The sequence below is a fragment of the Giraffa tippelskirchi genome, chromosome 6 (assembly GCF_054371585.1).
Source record: "Giraffa tippelskirchi isolate mGirTip1 chromosome 6, T2T-mGirTip1v1.2.pri, whole genome shotgun sequence".
Lineage (NCBI taxonomy): Eukaryota > Metazoa > Chordata > Mammalia > Artiodactyla > Giraffidae > Giraffa > Giraffa tippelskirchi.
Window position 1 is genome coordinate 24,641,351 of NC_137280.1, and position 16,161 is coordinate 24,657,511.

General features: G+C 35.6%; 2 protein-coding genes across 3 annotated transcripts in view; one reads left to right on the top strand and one right to left on the bottom strand.

Annotated features, from left to right (window-relative positions):
* Nucleotides 1-16,161, top strand: part of LOC145510899 (uncharacterized) — a 168,216-nt gene that overhangs the window by 121,422 nt on the left and 30,633 nt on the right. The gene's annotated exons all lie outside the window — the stretch shown is intronic.
* Nucleotides 1-16,161, bottom strand: part of NUDCD1 (NudC domain containing 1) — a 91,171-nt gene that overhangs the window by 22,955 nt on the left and 52,055 nt on the right. For both annotated transcript variants that reach the window (XM_081503067.1, XM_081503066.1), the window contains one exon: nucleotides 11,776-11,901. In XM_081503067.1, coding sequence (XP_081359193.1) covers nucleotides 11,776-11,901 — 126 coding nt within the window. The remainder of the gene's footprint in view (nucleotides 1-11,775; nucleotides 11,902-16,161) is intronic.

The window sequence follows — 16,161 nt, forward strand, 5'->3', positions numbered from 1 at the left end:
AACAAATATATCACTTATATGTGAAATCATAAAAAATGACACAAATGAACTTACTTAGAAAACAGACTCATAGGCTTAGCAAACAAAATATAGTTACCAAAAGGGAAAAGTGGGGGAGGGAGGAGAATTTGGGAACTTGGTATTGACAAATACACACTACTATATTTAAAATAGATAACCACCAAGGACCTACTGTATTGCACAGGGAACTCTACTCAATATTCTATAATAATCTAAATGGAATACAAATTTGAAAAAGAATAGATATATGTATATGTGTAACTGAATCACTTTGCTGTACATTTGAAACTAATTTACAACCTTATAAATCAACTCTGATAATAATTACAAAAAAACACACCTCAACTAGTTAACTTAATACAACTTGACAAATTGAGGTCAACCAACTATAGCATGTACACATTTTCAAGTATAAATGGAAAAAATACCTACAGAGACCATGTACTGGGCTATAAACAAGTCTGAATAAATTTTAAAAGACTGGTTATCCCTAACCACAATGAAGTTAGTGAGAAATTAGTTTAAGAATACACACACGCACACACACACCAAAAAAAATCCCTACACAATGGGAAATTAAAACACCTAACCTTATAAAGAAGAATGGATCAAAGAAAAGGAGTAAAGGATATTAGAAAATATGTTAAGCCGAAATAAAGTGTAACTTATCAAGTTATATGAAATCAAGGTTAAATGGTACTTTGAGAAAAATTTACAGGTTTAAATGCCTTTATCAGAGGAGAGGTGTTACAAACCAATTACCTATGTTTTCACCTAAGAAGCTAGAAAAAGAGGAATAAACTAAACCCATAAATAGTAAATAAAAGAAAATAATAAAAGAAAAATGAATAAAATACAAAATGGAAAAATAATGGAAAAAATGAAATCAAAATGGGTTACTTAAAAGATTAATAAAAATGATAAATTGATATAAAGGCTGACAGAAAATAAAGGAGAGTAAACATATAACAAAACACAAAAGAGAAGCCATCATTACAATTCAATAAACATTAAACAAACAATGAGAGAGTATTTTGAAGTATTTTTGCCAATAAATTCAACAGCTTGGATGGAATGGATTAATATATGAAGGACAACAATGATTAACACAGCTAAAGAGGAAATAGAAAATTAGAATGGCTCTATATCTACTAACAAAGCTAAACTCAATTAAAACCCTTCCCACAAAAAACCCATCCAGGTACAGGTATTTTCAGTGATACATTTTACCAAACACTTAAAGAACAAATAATACCCACCCTATACAAACTTCATTAGAAAATAAAACCTCTCAATTCAAGAGGACAGCATTACTGTTATTTGAAGAAAAAAAATTACAAGAAAATATCCATTATGAACACAGAAATAAAAATCCTTAAAATAATGCTGTTTCAATTTTTTAAAAAATTAAATGATAAAACTTAACATATTAGCAGAATATAGGACAAAATCCACATAATCAAAGCAGATGCCCCAAAAAGTACCTAAATTCACCAAAATTCATGATTAAAAAGATAAAAATCTCAGCAAACTAGACTATAGGTGAGTTCCTCAACCTAACATATAAAAACCCTAACATCATATTTAATGGTAAACTACTCAATCTTTCTTCCCAGGACCAGGAATAAGATAAAGAATTTTGCCCTCATCATTGAAATTCAACATTGCATCTGATGTCCTACTGAGCACATTCAGTTCAGTTCACTCACTCAGTCGTGTCTGACTCTTTGCGCATTAAGACAAGGAAAAGAATGTTAACTATCTTTACTCAGTCATTATCCTGTACATAAATATACTGACTTATCTACCAAAAAGCACTAGAAAAAGAGAATTTATAAAAGTTACAGTATAAAGTCAATGAACTTTACTTCTATGGAAAAGACAAAATATATTGGGAATCTAAAAAAGTATATCCCAATTACAATAGCTTCCATAATATGAAATAATGGTATTAAACTGAACACTAAAAACTTCAAAATATTGCCACGAAACATTAAGAAAAACCTAAGTGAATGGAGACATACAATGTCCACGAATGACACATTATTAAGGTATCAATTCTCAAGTTGACCTACAAATTAAATGCAATTCCAATAAAAATTCAAGCAAATGTTTTTGTACAAATTGAAAAGCTTACTGTAGTTTTTTCAAAAACAAAACCAATTTAGGAAAATAAAAACAAAGGTCAAGACTAAAATTATCTGACAGCAAAACTACTACACAGCTATAGAATCAAGCCAGTATAGCACTCTCTAAACAAGGGATCAACAAACTTTTACTTAAAAGGGTCAGATAGTAAATACTTCAGGGCTAAGGGCCATATGTTCTCTGTTAAAACCACTCAACTGTTGATATAGTATATAAGCAGCCACAGACAATACACAAATAAATGTCTACAGTTTTTATTCCAACAAAACTCTTTTACCAATCAGGTGGCTGCAGGTAACCAGTAGGTTACTTATCCTGTTCTAGATATGAACCATTTGCCACAGAGGTGTATTACAAATACCCCTTCCTCACTGCAAGTTTCCTTCTATACTCTCATGTTATCTTTTGATAAACAGGTGTTCTGAAATTTGATCCAACTGAACACTTTTGATTTTTTACACTGTTTTATATGCCCTGTCCAAATATTCTTTACCTACTCCAAGGCCACAAAAATTTCTGTTTCCCTCTACATACTTATATAGATATGCAATTCATCTGTAATTGATTTTTGCATATGGTGTGATGTAAATGTCAATAAATTACTTTTCTTATGGATATCTAACAGACTAGAGCCATTTATTTTGATCATCTCTCCCCCCACTATATTGTAGTATCATCCTTCTCACATATCAGGTTAATTGTATTCATGTGTTAGACTTATTGTTCATAACAACAAAGAAACTGCATTTTTTAATCAAGTATTTATCAAATCCTCCAGCTAGAAACATGAAGACTTTCTCCTATCTGGTGTGTAAGGGGCAATCTCCCTGGGAAAAAGAGAATAAAGAAAGAAATCCTCTAACTTAGGATAATTTCTGAAAATATCCTTGTATTTTAAGGTTGCAGATGAAAGTTTATTAAATGTTCTATCTATAACAAACCTTCTAGGAATACCTTCCCGTAAGATGCTCTGTATACATGAATTCGTATTCTAAGAAAAAATGGTCAGTCAAGTAACAATCTCATTGATACCTCAAGTGTTAAGTCACTCAGTCATGTCTGACTCTTCGTGACCCCAGGGAATGTAGCCCATCAGGCTCTTCTGTCCGTGGAATTCTCCAGGAAAGAATACTGGAGTGGGTTGCCATTTCCTTCTCCATTGATACCTCAAGGGAAAGGCTCAATTCTAGTGGACTGAGGGGCTTGATACTATATAGAAATTGTAAGAATCAAAAAGTATGTGATATGCAACTAAAATAATCTTTCTTTGCAGAGAAAAGAAGGTAAAAATTGAACTGAAGACAATTTCAAATAGGTCCATCACAGGTAACATCAATAATAACAATTGGCAACAAATAATTGACATTTATCTATTATATTTTCATAACCCTGAAAGAAACTGAAGTGCTTTCATTTGAATCACACTTATGACACCAGCATTACCGTGATACTGGAACACTAACTTGTAAGAAAATAATTATTATAAAAATTCTTGCATTTCTGCACATCTTTCTAGCAGAGGCACTAATCTGTTTCTAGACTACTATCTCACGGTAGTGTTAGAACAAACAATCTTAGGATAAATGGTCTCCCTCCAAAGCAAAAATTAGACTTGTTAGTAAACAAGTAGCATAATCTTTCTCTCCTGAGCGAGGTCAGACAAGCTTTCTGGCTACCTCCATGTTACACTGTAGGAATTGGGGCTCAGGGAATTGGTCCAAATGTTGATACTCTAGCTAATGTTACTATTGTCAGTAATAAACTGTGCTTTGTGATCCAAGTCTCGAGTTTTTTACCAGCATCTGTGAAACGGTGGCAGGCTAACTTGTTAGCTTACAGGAAAGTTAAAAATCTCAAACTCACTGCCATTTTGGAGAGAAAGAATGGATGCTGACAGAGACATGGCTCTCAGAAAATATGAGGGCCTTATGGTTCAATTTATACAATCTGAGTGAAGTCTGTGGGGACTGGTAACAAATATGCAGATCAAATTGTATGGTAAATCAGGCAATGAACAGTCTCCTACTTTACTGCCTGGTAATTAGGAAGACTTGGGGACAGGGGTGCAGACTGCTTCCAGGGAAGAAGCTGATTCATAGTCAGCGGCCTGAATGGTGCTCTGGTGGTTACTAACTCTTCCAGAAGAGAACACCTCTTCATCAATCTAGTGGTCAGATTCAGGTCCATCCTCTAGGAACAACTAGCAGCAGGATATGTCTCCTTCCACTTTCAGACACTGTAACAGAGATATACACCTACTCTGATCATGAAAGCAGGGGAATTATTACATAGCTTCATTACTACTATAGTCAAATTGGATATAATCAAAGAAATTATAAATTCAATACCCCAAGGAACTTCAAAGCTGGAGAACCACTGATTTAGATACTTTCTAAATGTATTTCCTTCCTCTATAAACTCTGACCCTATTCTTAACATCTTTTTGAAAGAATTAGTATACAGAATACATGCAATTTCTACTATTTTTCTTAATGATATTAATCTAAAAGAATTCTTTCCTGTTGATACTTCCTCTGCTTACTGTCTCAATGACTTGTAAGTAAGTTACAAGTATTCTTTTCAGCTGTTTTATTCTTGTGTTTTAAGCAGTGAATGACAAATACCACATGATCTGCAAACTTCACTGTAGTTTAATTTTTTAAAAACATCCTATCACCTATTGATTGTTCAAGGCTATATTTAATTTGATCTCTATAGATCAGTGTTGTCTGGCAGTAATAAAATGCAAGGCACTTACATAATTTTAAGTTTTCTAGTACTTACATTAAAAAGTAAAGAGAAATGGGATATATAAATTTTTATAAATGTAATTTACTTAACCTAATCAATTATCATTTCAACATGGACATTCATATAAGAGCCTTTATTAACAATATATCTCATACTCTTTTTTTCAGGCTAAGTTTTCAAAATCTGGTTGTACATTTCACTTACAGTACATCTCAAACACTCTAGCCACATTTCAGCTGCTTGAAAGCTATGTGGCTAGTGGCTAATGTTTTGGAAAAAAGCAAAAATAATTCATTTTCAACTATATCTAAATTCTGATTTGAGCTTTACACCCTAGTGATCACATCTCATTATTTTTCTTCTTCAGTTCTGATATTTAATATTTCTCTTTTATCATGTTGCTATATATATTCATTTAACATTTTACTTTCCAAATGCCAAATTCTAACCCTGATTTACATTTCATTCAGGAAATTTATATTTTGGAAAATCTGTCATTTACAGTATAGAGTTACGTATGACCTTTCTGTTTTAGTACTTTTTTTCTCTAAAATTAGGACATATACTGACCTTTCCATGTATAGGTAATTTCAAATTGTCCAAAGTCATGACAAATGAAATCAAGAAGAGAAACTTGAAATAAACACTGCAGAAAAGAGTACAAATTACCCAAGTATTTGAAGCCTAAAATGGATGTTCTACTGAATAGCCACGATGCTAGAGCCTCCTTCATTTCCTTTCCCCATGACAAGCCAAGTGGTACCTCTTGGGTATAACAAGAAACTATTTTAGTACAAGCTACATTTAACCAGCTAGACCTTGACTTTCACACAATACACTGACATACCAAATCTGTTTTTTAAAAGAAGATGGACTGAGTATAATTTGTTGGAGATGTTCCAGTTATTATCAGTCCACTTATTCCCAAACATCAAAGTTTATGCATTTTTATTTCACTGAATCTTGGCCTATATTCATAAAAAGTGACTAATAATAGAAAAATCAAAATGCTTGTCATTATATAAAAAAACTTTGGCCTCAGATTCAACTCAACTGAGATACTGGTTCAAGAAAACAGTGAAAAAGGATACTGAACTCACCTCCTCCCATGAAGGAGGGGAAAGTTTTTAATTCAACACCCATCTAGGAGCCTACTGAAATACACTTCAGGAACAGAGGCCAGTAAGCGCCATCTCCTGCACTCTCCCTCTGCATCTCTTCAGAGCACCAGTATCTCCCAGAGAGAAAGTTGGACACACATCTGGTGCCCCTGCTTTCACATTGAGTACCCTGCTGCCCAGGAAATGCTCACTGTTGACCTCAGTCTGGTAGTCAGTGTGGCTTGTGTTCCTGGTACTGTGGGACTATAGCAGTTAGAGACAGTTCCTGGTTGGCTACCACTGTCAGGGCTTAATGCAGATGGCAAGATACACTCCCAATCTTTCTGTGAAAAAGGACTCTTTGCCTGTCCTAGAGCTTCAAAGTAGTGATAGGCTTCTGGTGTGACGTATCTAAAAGCTTACTGAGTTGCTTTTTGGGGGCTTCAATAAAGCTTTAAAAGATAAGAGAAAGTGTCAAATAAAAGTCACAGAGCTGAAGAATGCAATAACTGAATAAACTGAAGATGAGAAGACACAAAAGGATCATTGAGGTCAAACTTAGGATAGTTCAACTCACTCAATCAGAGCAGCAAAAAGGAAAAAGAATGAATCAAGTGAAGACAGCTTAAGAGACAACACCAAGCAGACTAACTTTTACATTATGGAACTCCAGAAGGAGAAGAGAGAGAAAAAGTGACAGAAAACTTATTTGAAGATAGAATGGTGGAAATGTTCCATCATTTTGGTAAGGAAACAGATAACCAGACCCAGGAAGCCCACAGAGTTCCAAATATGAAGACCCCAAAGTTGGACCCACAACAAGACACCTTGTAATTAATGCGTCAAAAGCTCAAGAGGTAGAGCAAGAGAAAAACTTTTTACATACAACGGAACCCCATAAGACTATGAGCAGATTTTTTTCAGCGGAAACTATGGAGGCCAGAAGGAAGAAGCACAATACTTTCAAAGTGCTGAAAGGAAAAACCTTCCAGCCAAGAGTACTCTACCGGGCAAAGTTGTCAGAATGGGAGGAGAGAGAAAGAATTTTCCAGACAAGCAAAAACTAAAATAGTACATCACCAATAGACCGGCCTAGTAAGATATGTCAATGAAACTTCTTTAAGTTGAAACAAAATGGAGCTAATTAGTAAAAAGAAAGCCATAGGAGTATAAATCTCACTGGCAAATGTACAGAATATAGTAAAATTCTGAATAATCTAAGTTGTAAAGGGTGTTGGATTAATTTATAAAGATAGTATGACAAAGTAGTAAAAATAAAGATACAACAATTTGCTGAGGGATAAACAAGATAAATGGTCTTCCCTGTTGGCTCAGACAGTCAAGAGTCTGCCTGCAACGCAGGGTATCCGGGTTCAGTCCCTGGGTTGGGAAGATCCCCAGGAGAAGGAAATGGTAATCCACTCCAGTATTCCTGCCTGGAAAATCCCAAGGATGGAGGAGACTGGCAGGCTACAGTCCATGGGGTTGCAAACAATCAGACATGACTGAGCAACTAACACACAAACAAGATAAAAAGATGTAAACTGTGAGATCAGAAATAAAATATGGGGTAGGGGTTGTAGAGCTTTAGAATTGTTCAAACTTAAGTTGTTATAAGCTTAAAATAGAGTGTTATAAGTTGTTTTATGTAAGCTTCACGGTAACCACAAAGCAAAAACCTCAAGTAAATACAAAGAAGATAAAGGAATCTAATATACTACTAGAAAAAATAATTAAATCACAAAAGAAGTAATCAATGGAAGAAGAAAGGAAAAGAGCAACTTCAAAACAGAAAACAATACACTATTAATAATTAATTTAAATGTAAATTGATTAAAATAAAATCAATCAAAAGAGTGGATGAATGAACTAAAAAACTTGAACCATTTATATGCTGCCTATAAGAGACTCAATGCATATAAGGAAATACGAAGACTAAAAGTAAACAGATGGCGAAAGATATTCCAGGCAAACCAAAACAAAGTGGAGGTAGCTCACTTATATCAGACAAAATACACTTTAACACAAAGACTACAATAAGGTACAATGAAGGTCACTATATAATAATAAAAGGGTCAAGCCAACAAAAATTTGTACATATTTATGAACCCAACATAGGAGCACACCTGTCTATATAAAGCAAACATTAACAGACCTAAAATGAGAAAGAGACAGCAATACAATAATAATAGGGGACTTCAATAAGCCACCTTCACCAATGCATATATTATCCAGACAGAAAATTAATAAGGAACTACTGGCCTTAAAAGATACATTAAACCATATGGCCTTAATAGATATAAACAGAACATTAGACTCAAAGGCAACAGAATAAACATTCTTTTCAAGCATGCATGGAACATTCTACAGGATAGATCATATTAGGCTAAAAAACAAGAATCAACAAATTTAACAAAAGTGAATAGTATCAGATCTTTTGTGACCACAAAAAAACTTGATATCAACTATAAAGAAGAAAACTCAAACATTTACAAACATGTGGAGATTAAATTCAATGTGAATTCAATACATCAAAACTTATAGAACATACCAAAAGCAGTTCTGAGAGGAAAATTCATACCAATAACTGCCTACAATAAGATCAATATCAAATAACCTAACTTGTACATCTCAAGGAACTAAAAATTAACCAAGTTCAAAGTTAGTAGAAGGAAGGAAAAGAAAAAAACAAAAAACTCCAAGTAAAAATAAATGAAATAAGAGACTTAAAAGACAATGAAAAGATCAATAAAACTAAGAATGGGTTTCTTAAAAAAAAAAACCACACAAAATTGACACTACTTCAGGCAGATGTCAGAGAAGGCAATGGCACCCCACTCCAGTACTCTTGCCTAGAAAATCCCATGGACGGAGGAGCCTGGTAGGCTGCAGTCCACGGGGTCGCTAAGAGTTGGACACAACTGAGAGACTTCACTTAGCGACCTCACTTTCACTTTTCACTTTCATGCATTGGAGAAGGAAATGGCAACCCACTCCAAATTGAAAAGAAGTAAAACTGTCACTTTACAGATAGGATATGATATCTACAAAACACTACAGATTTCACCAAAAAACTGTCAGAATACACAAATTCAGTAACATTGCATGATACAAAAATATACAGGTATCTGTTACATTTCTATACACTAATAGTGAACTATCAGAAAGAGAAATTAAGAACATAACCGTATTTACAATTGTATCCAAAAGAATAAAATACCTAGGAATACATTTAATCAGGGAGGTGAAAGTACAGTACACTGAAAACTGTAAGACATGATGAAACAAACTGAAAACACTAAATAAATGTGCTCATGGACTGTAAGAATTAATACTGTTAATATGTCCATACTACCCAAAGCAATCTACAGATTCAATGCAATCTCTATAAAATTCTAGTGGAATTTTTCACAGAAATAAAACAATCCTAAAGTTTGTATGGAACCACAAAAACCCCAAACAGCTAAAACAATCCTGAGAAAGAGAAAATGCTGGAAGCATCATGTTCCTTGACTTCAAACTGTAATGCAAAACTATAATAACCAAAACAGTAAAGTATTGGCATAAAAACAGATGCATAGATCAATGGAACAAAACAGCCCAGAAATAAACCCATTTATATATGGTCAATTAATTTATAACAAAGGAGCAGAATACATTATTATACTTAAATGATATTAACACTGAACTGATTAAATATTTAAAGTATGTAAAAAATGCTACAATATTTATTTAAATATTGTCCCTATAAACTATGATGTAATGAGGGATTGTTTATATATTTCTTAAATTTCCCAAGCTAGGCCCTGCTTACAATAAGTCTATCATTCATGCTCTATGGGAACACATTTTCTTCAGACTGCAGTGGTTTAGAATCTTGAAATTATAATTTATGATCCTGGTATTTAGGGAAAATTATGGTGAAACATCCTGAAAGTCCACAGATCTAGTTTCTAATACTGGCTCTACCTTTGATCTCATATAATCCTCACCTACTATAGCCTAACAGATCTGCAAACTAACAAGATGAAATACAGTTCTACAGATCCAAATTTTTTTTTCAAAGTTAGAAGGATTATCCCTGTTTATTATGTATTATACTTCTTCCCCACTCCTGATGTATCTTTCTATGACACTGAGAAGGTCCACAGCTATAACACTTCACCTTCTATAAATCCTTAAGGAGTGAAGTAACATTTGGTTGGTAAATGTAAGAAGAAAATTCCGAGTATATTCTTCTCAGCTCTATCAACTTTTTCCTCTAGGGAGCTAGAGGCCTCAGAGAATAAGATGCTTCCACTGCCCCACCAGAGTCAGCCAGATCTGGTTTGGCACTGCCTGTGACTCCTAAGGTTAGGTGCTACTTGCTAAATTCTAGGATTTAGTCAGCAGACGGGGCATTTGTACCCTAATTTGTCAGTAATAAAGGTTTTATTTCAGTCCCCTTCTATTAGTCCTTGGTTTTAACTTACAGTATGTTAAACATAGGAAATTAAGAGGAGTACCATTAACTAGATGCCTCTCAGTGACCAAGATTAAACTACTTGATCAAAACTACTTAGTACTACCATACTACAATGAAGTAAAATTCTCAGAGAAGCTAAGCTGAAACAGTAATGTTTTATGACATCTAAGATCAGGTGCCTTCTCTATAAAAGTTAGGCAGGAAACAGTATCTAAAAGTTATAGCTCCTAAGACTGTAAGTTTAGGAAGAAAGGCCAGATTCTTCAAGAATAAAGTCTACAGTTAGTCAAGGTTGAAGAGTTTTTCATTAGCCGTACTTAGAATGATTTTCTAAAATCTAACCCAAGGCAGTAAGAGTACTCGTGCAATGGCTCTTCTTTACTCACAATTAAGGGAGTTATCTATGGGATTATGTCAGAACTAAAAAACATCTAAGAAGCAAAATGCCAGGAAAATCTAACAACTTTGATCATCTGGGCTTTGGATCAGTGACCAGATTGCATAAAATAACATGATCAACTGTTCAATTAGAGGAGTAACTGAAAAAGAACAGGAGATATAAAAGTGCATGCAAATTTCTTGAGATCCAAGATGGAACTGAAACCATTTTTATTTTTATGATTGTCACCAAGAGATCAGTCTAAAAATGTTTTTAAGCACCTACCAGAATCAGAACCCTTGGCAGGTATTAGGTACACTGTGGTAAGCAAAATGTTATCTCTGTGCTTTTCAGAAGTTATTCGTGTTACACGTTGATGGGGTGGAGAGCACAGCAGATGTAGAAATTAATCTTAAGAGTAAGTAATTTTGGTACAAGCTTTAATGACACCTTTTTCTACCCACTGATCTTATGCCATTCCACATCATTTCTCTATACAGGTATAATTCAGAAATGCTCCTTTTTATAATTCCTTTGAGTATCATAATATCCAGCTATTAGTTTAAAACAAGTTGTTAAGTATTTAAAAAATATTACAAAAGGACAGTGAATGAGAGGAACAGTTAGATATTAAGTTGTTATATATTGCAAGCACAACTACATATTAAAAACCTGCACAGAAAAAAAACCATTGAAAGATATCACTATGCAGTAGTACCAAACATACAATACTGTTTAATTATGGGTAATGGTGTGAAAAGATGGCTACTTTAGTAAGTGAAGAAATTTGTCACAGATAGTAAATGCCAATCAATCTTTGCAAAATAGTATTTAGTCAATCACTTATCATCTCATCTGAATAACTTCTCTCTATTCACAAATTTTTACAAATATCATTATCAACAACTTACCACATGAGTAGTTTTTAATGTATTGCCATCAAATCTGCATAAACTGAAGTTCTCTTCAAAGAAAACATCACATTCTTCTAACTCTTGAGCATTACAAGGAGGTTTATCTTTATCTGGATTTGGATTCTTGGACCAGAAAAGAAAATAAACAACAATAAGAGAATAAATGTTTTCATATTTAAAGATGTTGAGACTACAGAATAATGAAATATTAAATTTCAGACTCAGGACCAATAAAAACTTAAACAAAAATAGTCACAAAAACAATAGACTGATAGAATCAGCAGAAAAAGATATGAAAACAGCTATTATAAACATGTTCTATATACTCAGAAATATAAAGAAAAACAAACATTGCGAAATATAGAAGATATAAAAAAGAACTAAACTGAAATTCTAGATATAAAAATACAATATCTGAAATGGAAAACAAAATATATGATACTGACAGCTAATTAGACATGGCAGAAGAAAAGACAACCAGTAACTGAGTCTATTTAAAATGCAATAGTGTCTCTAAAATAGTAATATGTGCTGTGCCGTGCTTAGTCCATCAGTTGTGTCTGACTCTACAATTCCATGGACTGTAGCCCACCAGGATCCTTTGTCCATGGGGGTTCTCCAGGGAAGAATAAGTGGGTGGCCATTCACTTCTTCAGGAGATCTTCCCAACCCAGGATCAAACCAAGGTCTCCCACACTACAAGTGATTCTTTACTGCCTGAGCCACCAGGGAAAGCTTAGTAAAAGAGTCTGTCTAAAAATGAAGCACAGAGAAGACAAAAACTAAAAAGAGACACAGAAAATAAGAACCCCAGTGACCTATGGAACCATATCAAATGGTCTAACATAAGTATTTAGAAGGACGCAAGGAGAATAGAAAAAAATTTGAAGAAATAATGGCAATTTTTTTTCAAACTTGATGAAAATGATAATCTTACAGGTCAAAGAATCTCAAGCATAACATTAAGAAAAAAAAAATCACAGTAAGTCACATTAAAATGAAATTGCTGAAAATACAAAAAATAAAATCATTCTCTAAGTAATAAACCCGTCAACAGTGTCTTACACACTTAAGAAAAATAGCTTTAAAAGAAGAAAGGCATGCACTTGTGCATATGTATGTCTGCAGAAAAACAAAAGAATTATCCAGCGGAAAGATTTATCCAGCAGAACTACAATGCAAGAAATGATAAAGAAAATTCTTCAGCAAGAAAAAAAATGACATCAGATGGAAATCTGAATAAACACAATGTGAAGGAGGAAATGACAAATATTTGGATCAATGCAAGACTTTTCCACACTGCATTTTTCATCTCTTTAAATGACAAGTGACTAAAGTTATAACATATTATATTTCTAGTTGAGTTCAGTCATTCAGTCGTGTCCAACTCTTGGCGATCCCATGAACCGCAGCACGCCAGGCCTCCCTGTCCATCACCAACTCCCAGAGTCCACCCAAACCCCATGTCCATTGAGTCGGTGATGCCATCCAGCCATCTCATCCTCTGTCGTCCCCTTCTCCTCCTGCCCTCAATCTTTCCCAGCATCAGGGTCTTTTCAAATGAGTCAGCTCTTCGCGTCAGGCCAAAGTATTGGAGTTTCAGCTTCAACATCAGTCCTTCCAATGAACACCCAGGACTGATCTCCTTTAGGATGGACTGGTTGGATCTCCTTGCAGTCCAAGGGACTCTCAAGTCTTCTCCAACACCACAGTTCAAAAGCATCAATTCTTCGACGCTCAGCTTTCTTTATAGCTCAACTCTCACATCCATACATGACCACTGGAAAAACCATAGCCTTAACTAGACAGACCTTTGTTGACAAAGTAATGTCTCTGCTTTTAAATATGCTGTCTAGGTTGGTCATAACTTTTCTTCCAAGGAGTAAGCATCTTTTAATTTCATGGCTGCAATCACCATCAGCAGTGATTTTGGAGCCCCCCAAAATAAAGTCAGCCACTGTTTCCCCATCTATTTGCCATGAAGTGATGAGACCAGATCTTAGTTTTCTGAATGCTGAGCTTCAACCCAAGTTTTTCCCTCTCCTCTTTCACTTTCATCAAGAAGCTCTTTAGTTCTTCACTTTCTGCCATAAGGGTGGTGTCATCTGCATATCTGAGGTTATTCATATTTCTCCCAGCAACCTTGATTCCAGCTTGTGTTTCATCCAGCCCAGCATTTCTCATGATGTACTCTGCATATAAGTTAAATAAGCAGGGTGACAATACACAGCCTTAACATATTCCTTTTCCTATTTGGAACCAGCCTGTTGTTTCATGAACAGTGCTAACTGTTGCTTCCTGATCTGCAAACAAGTTTCTCAAGAGGCAGGTCAGGTGGTCTGGTATTCCCATCTCTTTCAGAATTTTCCACAGTTTATTGTATTCTGCAGTGTCAAAGGCTTTGGCAGAGTCAATAAAGCAGAAGTAGTTGTTTTTCTGGAACTCCCTTGCTTTTTCGATGATCCAGCGGACGTTGGCAATTTGATCTCTGGTTCCTCTGCCTTTTCTAAAGCCAGCTTGATCATCTGGAAGTTCACAGTTCATGTATTGCTGAAGCCTGGCTTGGAGAATTTTGAGCATTACTTTACTAGCGTGTGAGATGAGTGCAACTGTGCGGTAGTTTGAGCATTCTTTGGCATTGCCTTTCAGTTTATAAGGTAGAAATAAAATAACAAAAGTAATACAAAGGATGGAGGAATGGAATTATACTATAAAGTTCTCAAGATTTGAGTTAAATGAACTCAAGATATGAGTTGAAGACATACGGTGATAAATGGAACATGTACACCATAATCTCTAGAATCAACACTAAAACACACACACAAATATCCACCTAAACAAAAACACAGAGGTATAGTTAAAAATAAGCTAAACATAGAGATAAATGGAATCACTGATTTTAGTATGTTTCACTGTCTGCAAAAGTCACTGTTTGATGTTTTTCTAAGAGTGAAAAAGGATTACTCAAGTTATAAATTGTATATTCACATGCATGTAACAGAAATACAATTCTATAGCAACTGATAAAATGTCCACATACCTAGTCTGCCAAAATATAGTCATGTTATTCAGAATTTAAGAAACCGCCAGGGTCTGAAACTAAATGTCTGTAAGTTAGAGACATTATCATATCTGTCCATTTCCAGCTGAGATATAGAGTGAGCTAGCTATGGTTGTCTGCTCCATTCTAAATATCAAAGGAAACAATGATTACAGTGGCTGGTTAGAAGGTAATTCCAGCAATTAGCTAGCCCATGGGCTTTCCAGGTGGCTGTAGTGGTCAAGTACCCTCCTGCCAATGCCAGAGACATAAAAGACTCAGGTTCAATCCCTGGAGAAGGGAATGGCTATCCACTCCAGTATTCTTGCCTGGAGAATCCCATGGTCAGAGGAGCCTGGTGAGCTACAGTCCATAGGGTTGCAAAGAGTTGGACATGACTGAAGTTGATTTACCTTGGACAAGGGGTATCTATTCACGACTGCCCCTCCTGACCTTGAATGTGGAGTAACTCCTCTCGGCCCTCCTGTGCCCACGCAGACGCCATTCCTTGGACGTAGGGTAGCTCCTCTCAGCCACCACCCCCGGCCTCCAGCCCGGGCTAGCTCCTCTCAGCCGCCGCCCCTAGTTCCTCTTGGCTGCCACCCCCGGCCTCCGGCCTGGGCGAGCTCCTTGTCCAAGGTAAGGAGCAATGGCTGCACTTTGCTGGAGCAGCCGTGAAGAGATACCCCACGTCCAAGGTAAGAGAAACCCAAGTAAGACGGTAGGTGGTGTGAGAGGGCATCAGAAGGCAGACACACTAAAACTATAACTACAGAAAACTAGTTAATCTGATCCCACGGACCACAGCCTTGTCTATCTCAATGCAACTAAGCCATGCCGTGTGGGGCCACCCAAGACGGATGGGTCATGGTGGAGAAGTCTGACAGAATGTGGTCCACTGGAGAAGGGAATGGCAAACCACTTCAGTAGTCTTGCCTTGAGAACCCCATGAACAGTATGAAAAGGCGAAAAGATAGGACACTGAAAGATGAACTCCCTAGGTCGGTAGGTGCCCAATATGCTACTGGAGATAAGTGGAGAAATAACCCCAGAAAGAATGATGGGATGGAGCCAAAGCAAAAACTATACCCAGCTGTGGATGTGACTGGTGATAGAAGCAAAGTCCGATGCTGTAAAGAGCAACACTGCATAGGAACCTGGAATGTTAGGTCCATGAATCAAGGCAAATTGGAAGTGGTCAAACAGGAGATAGCAAGAGTGAACGTCAACATTCTAGGAATCAGCAAACTAAGATGGACTGGAATGGGTGAATTTAACTCAAATGATCATTATATCTACTACTGTGGGCACGAATCCCTTAGAAGAAATGGCGTAGCCATCAT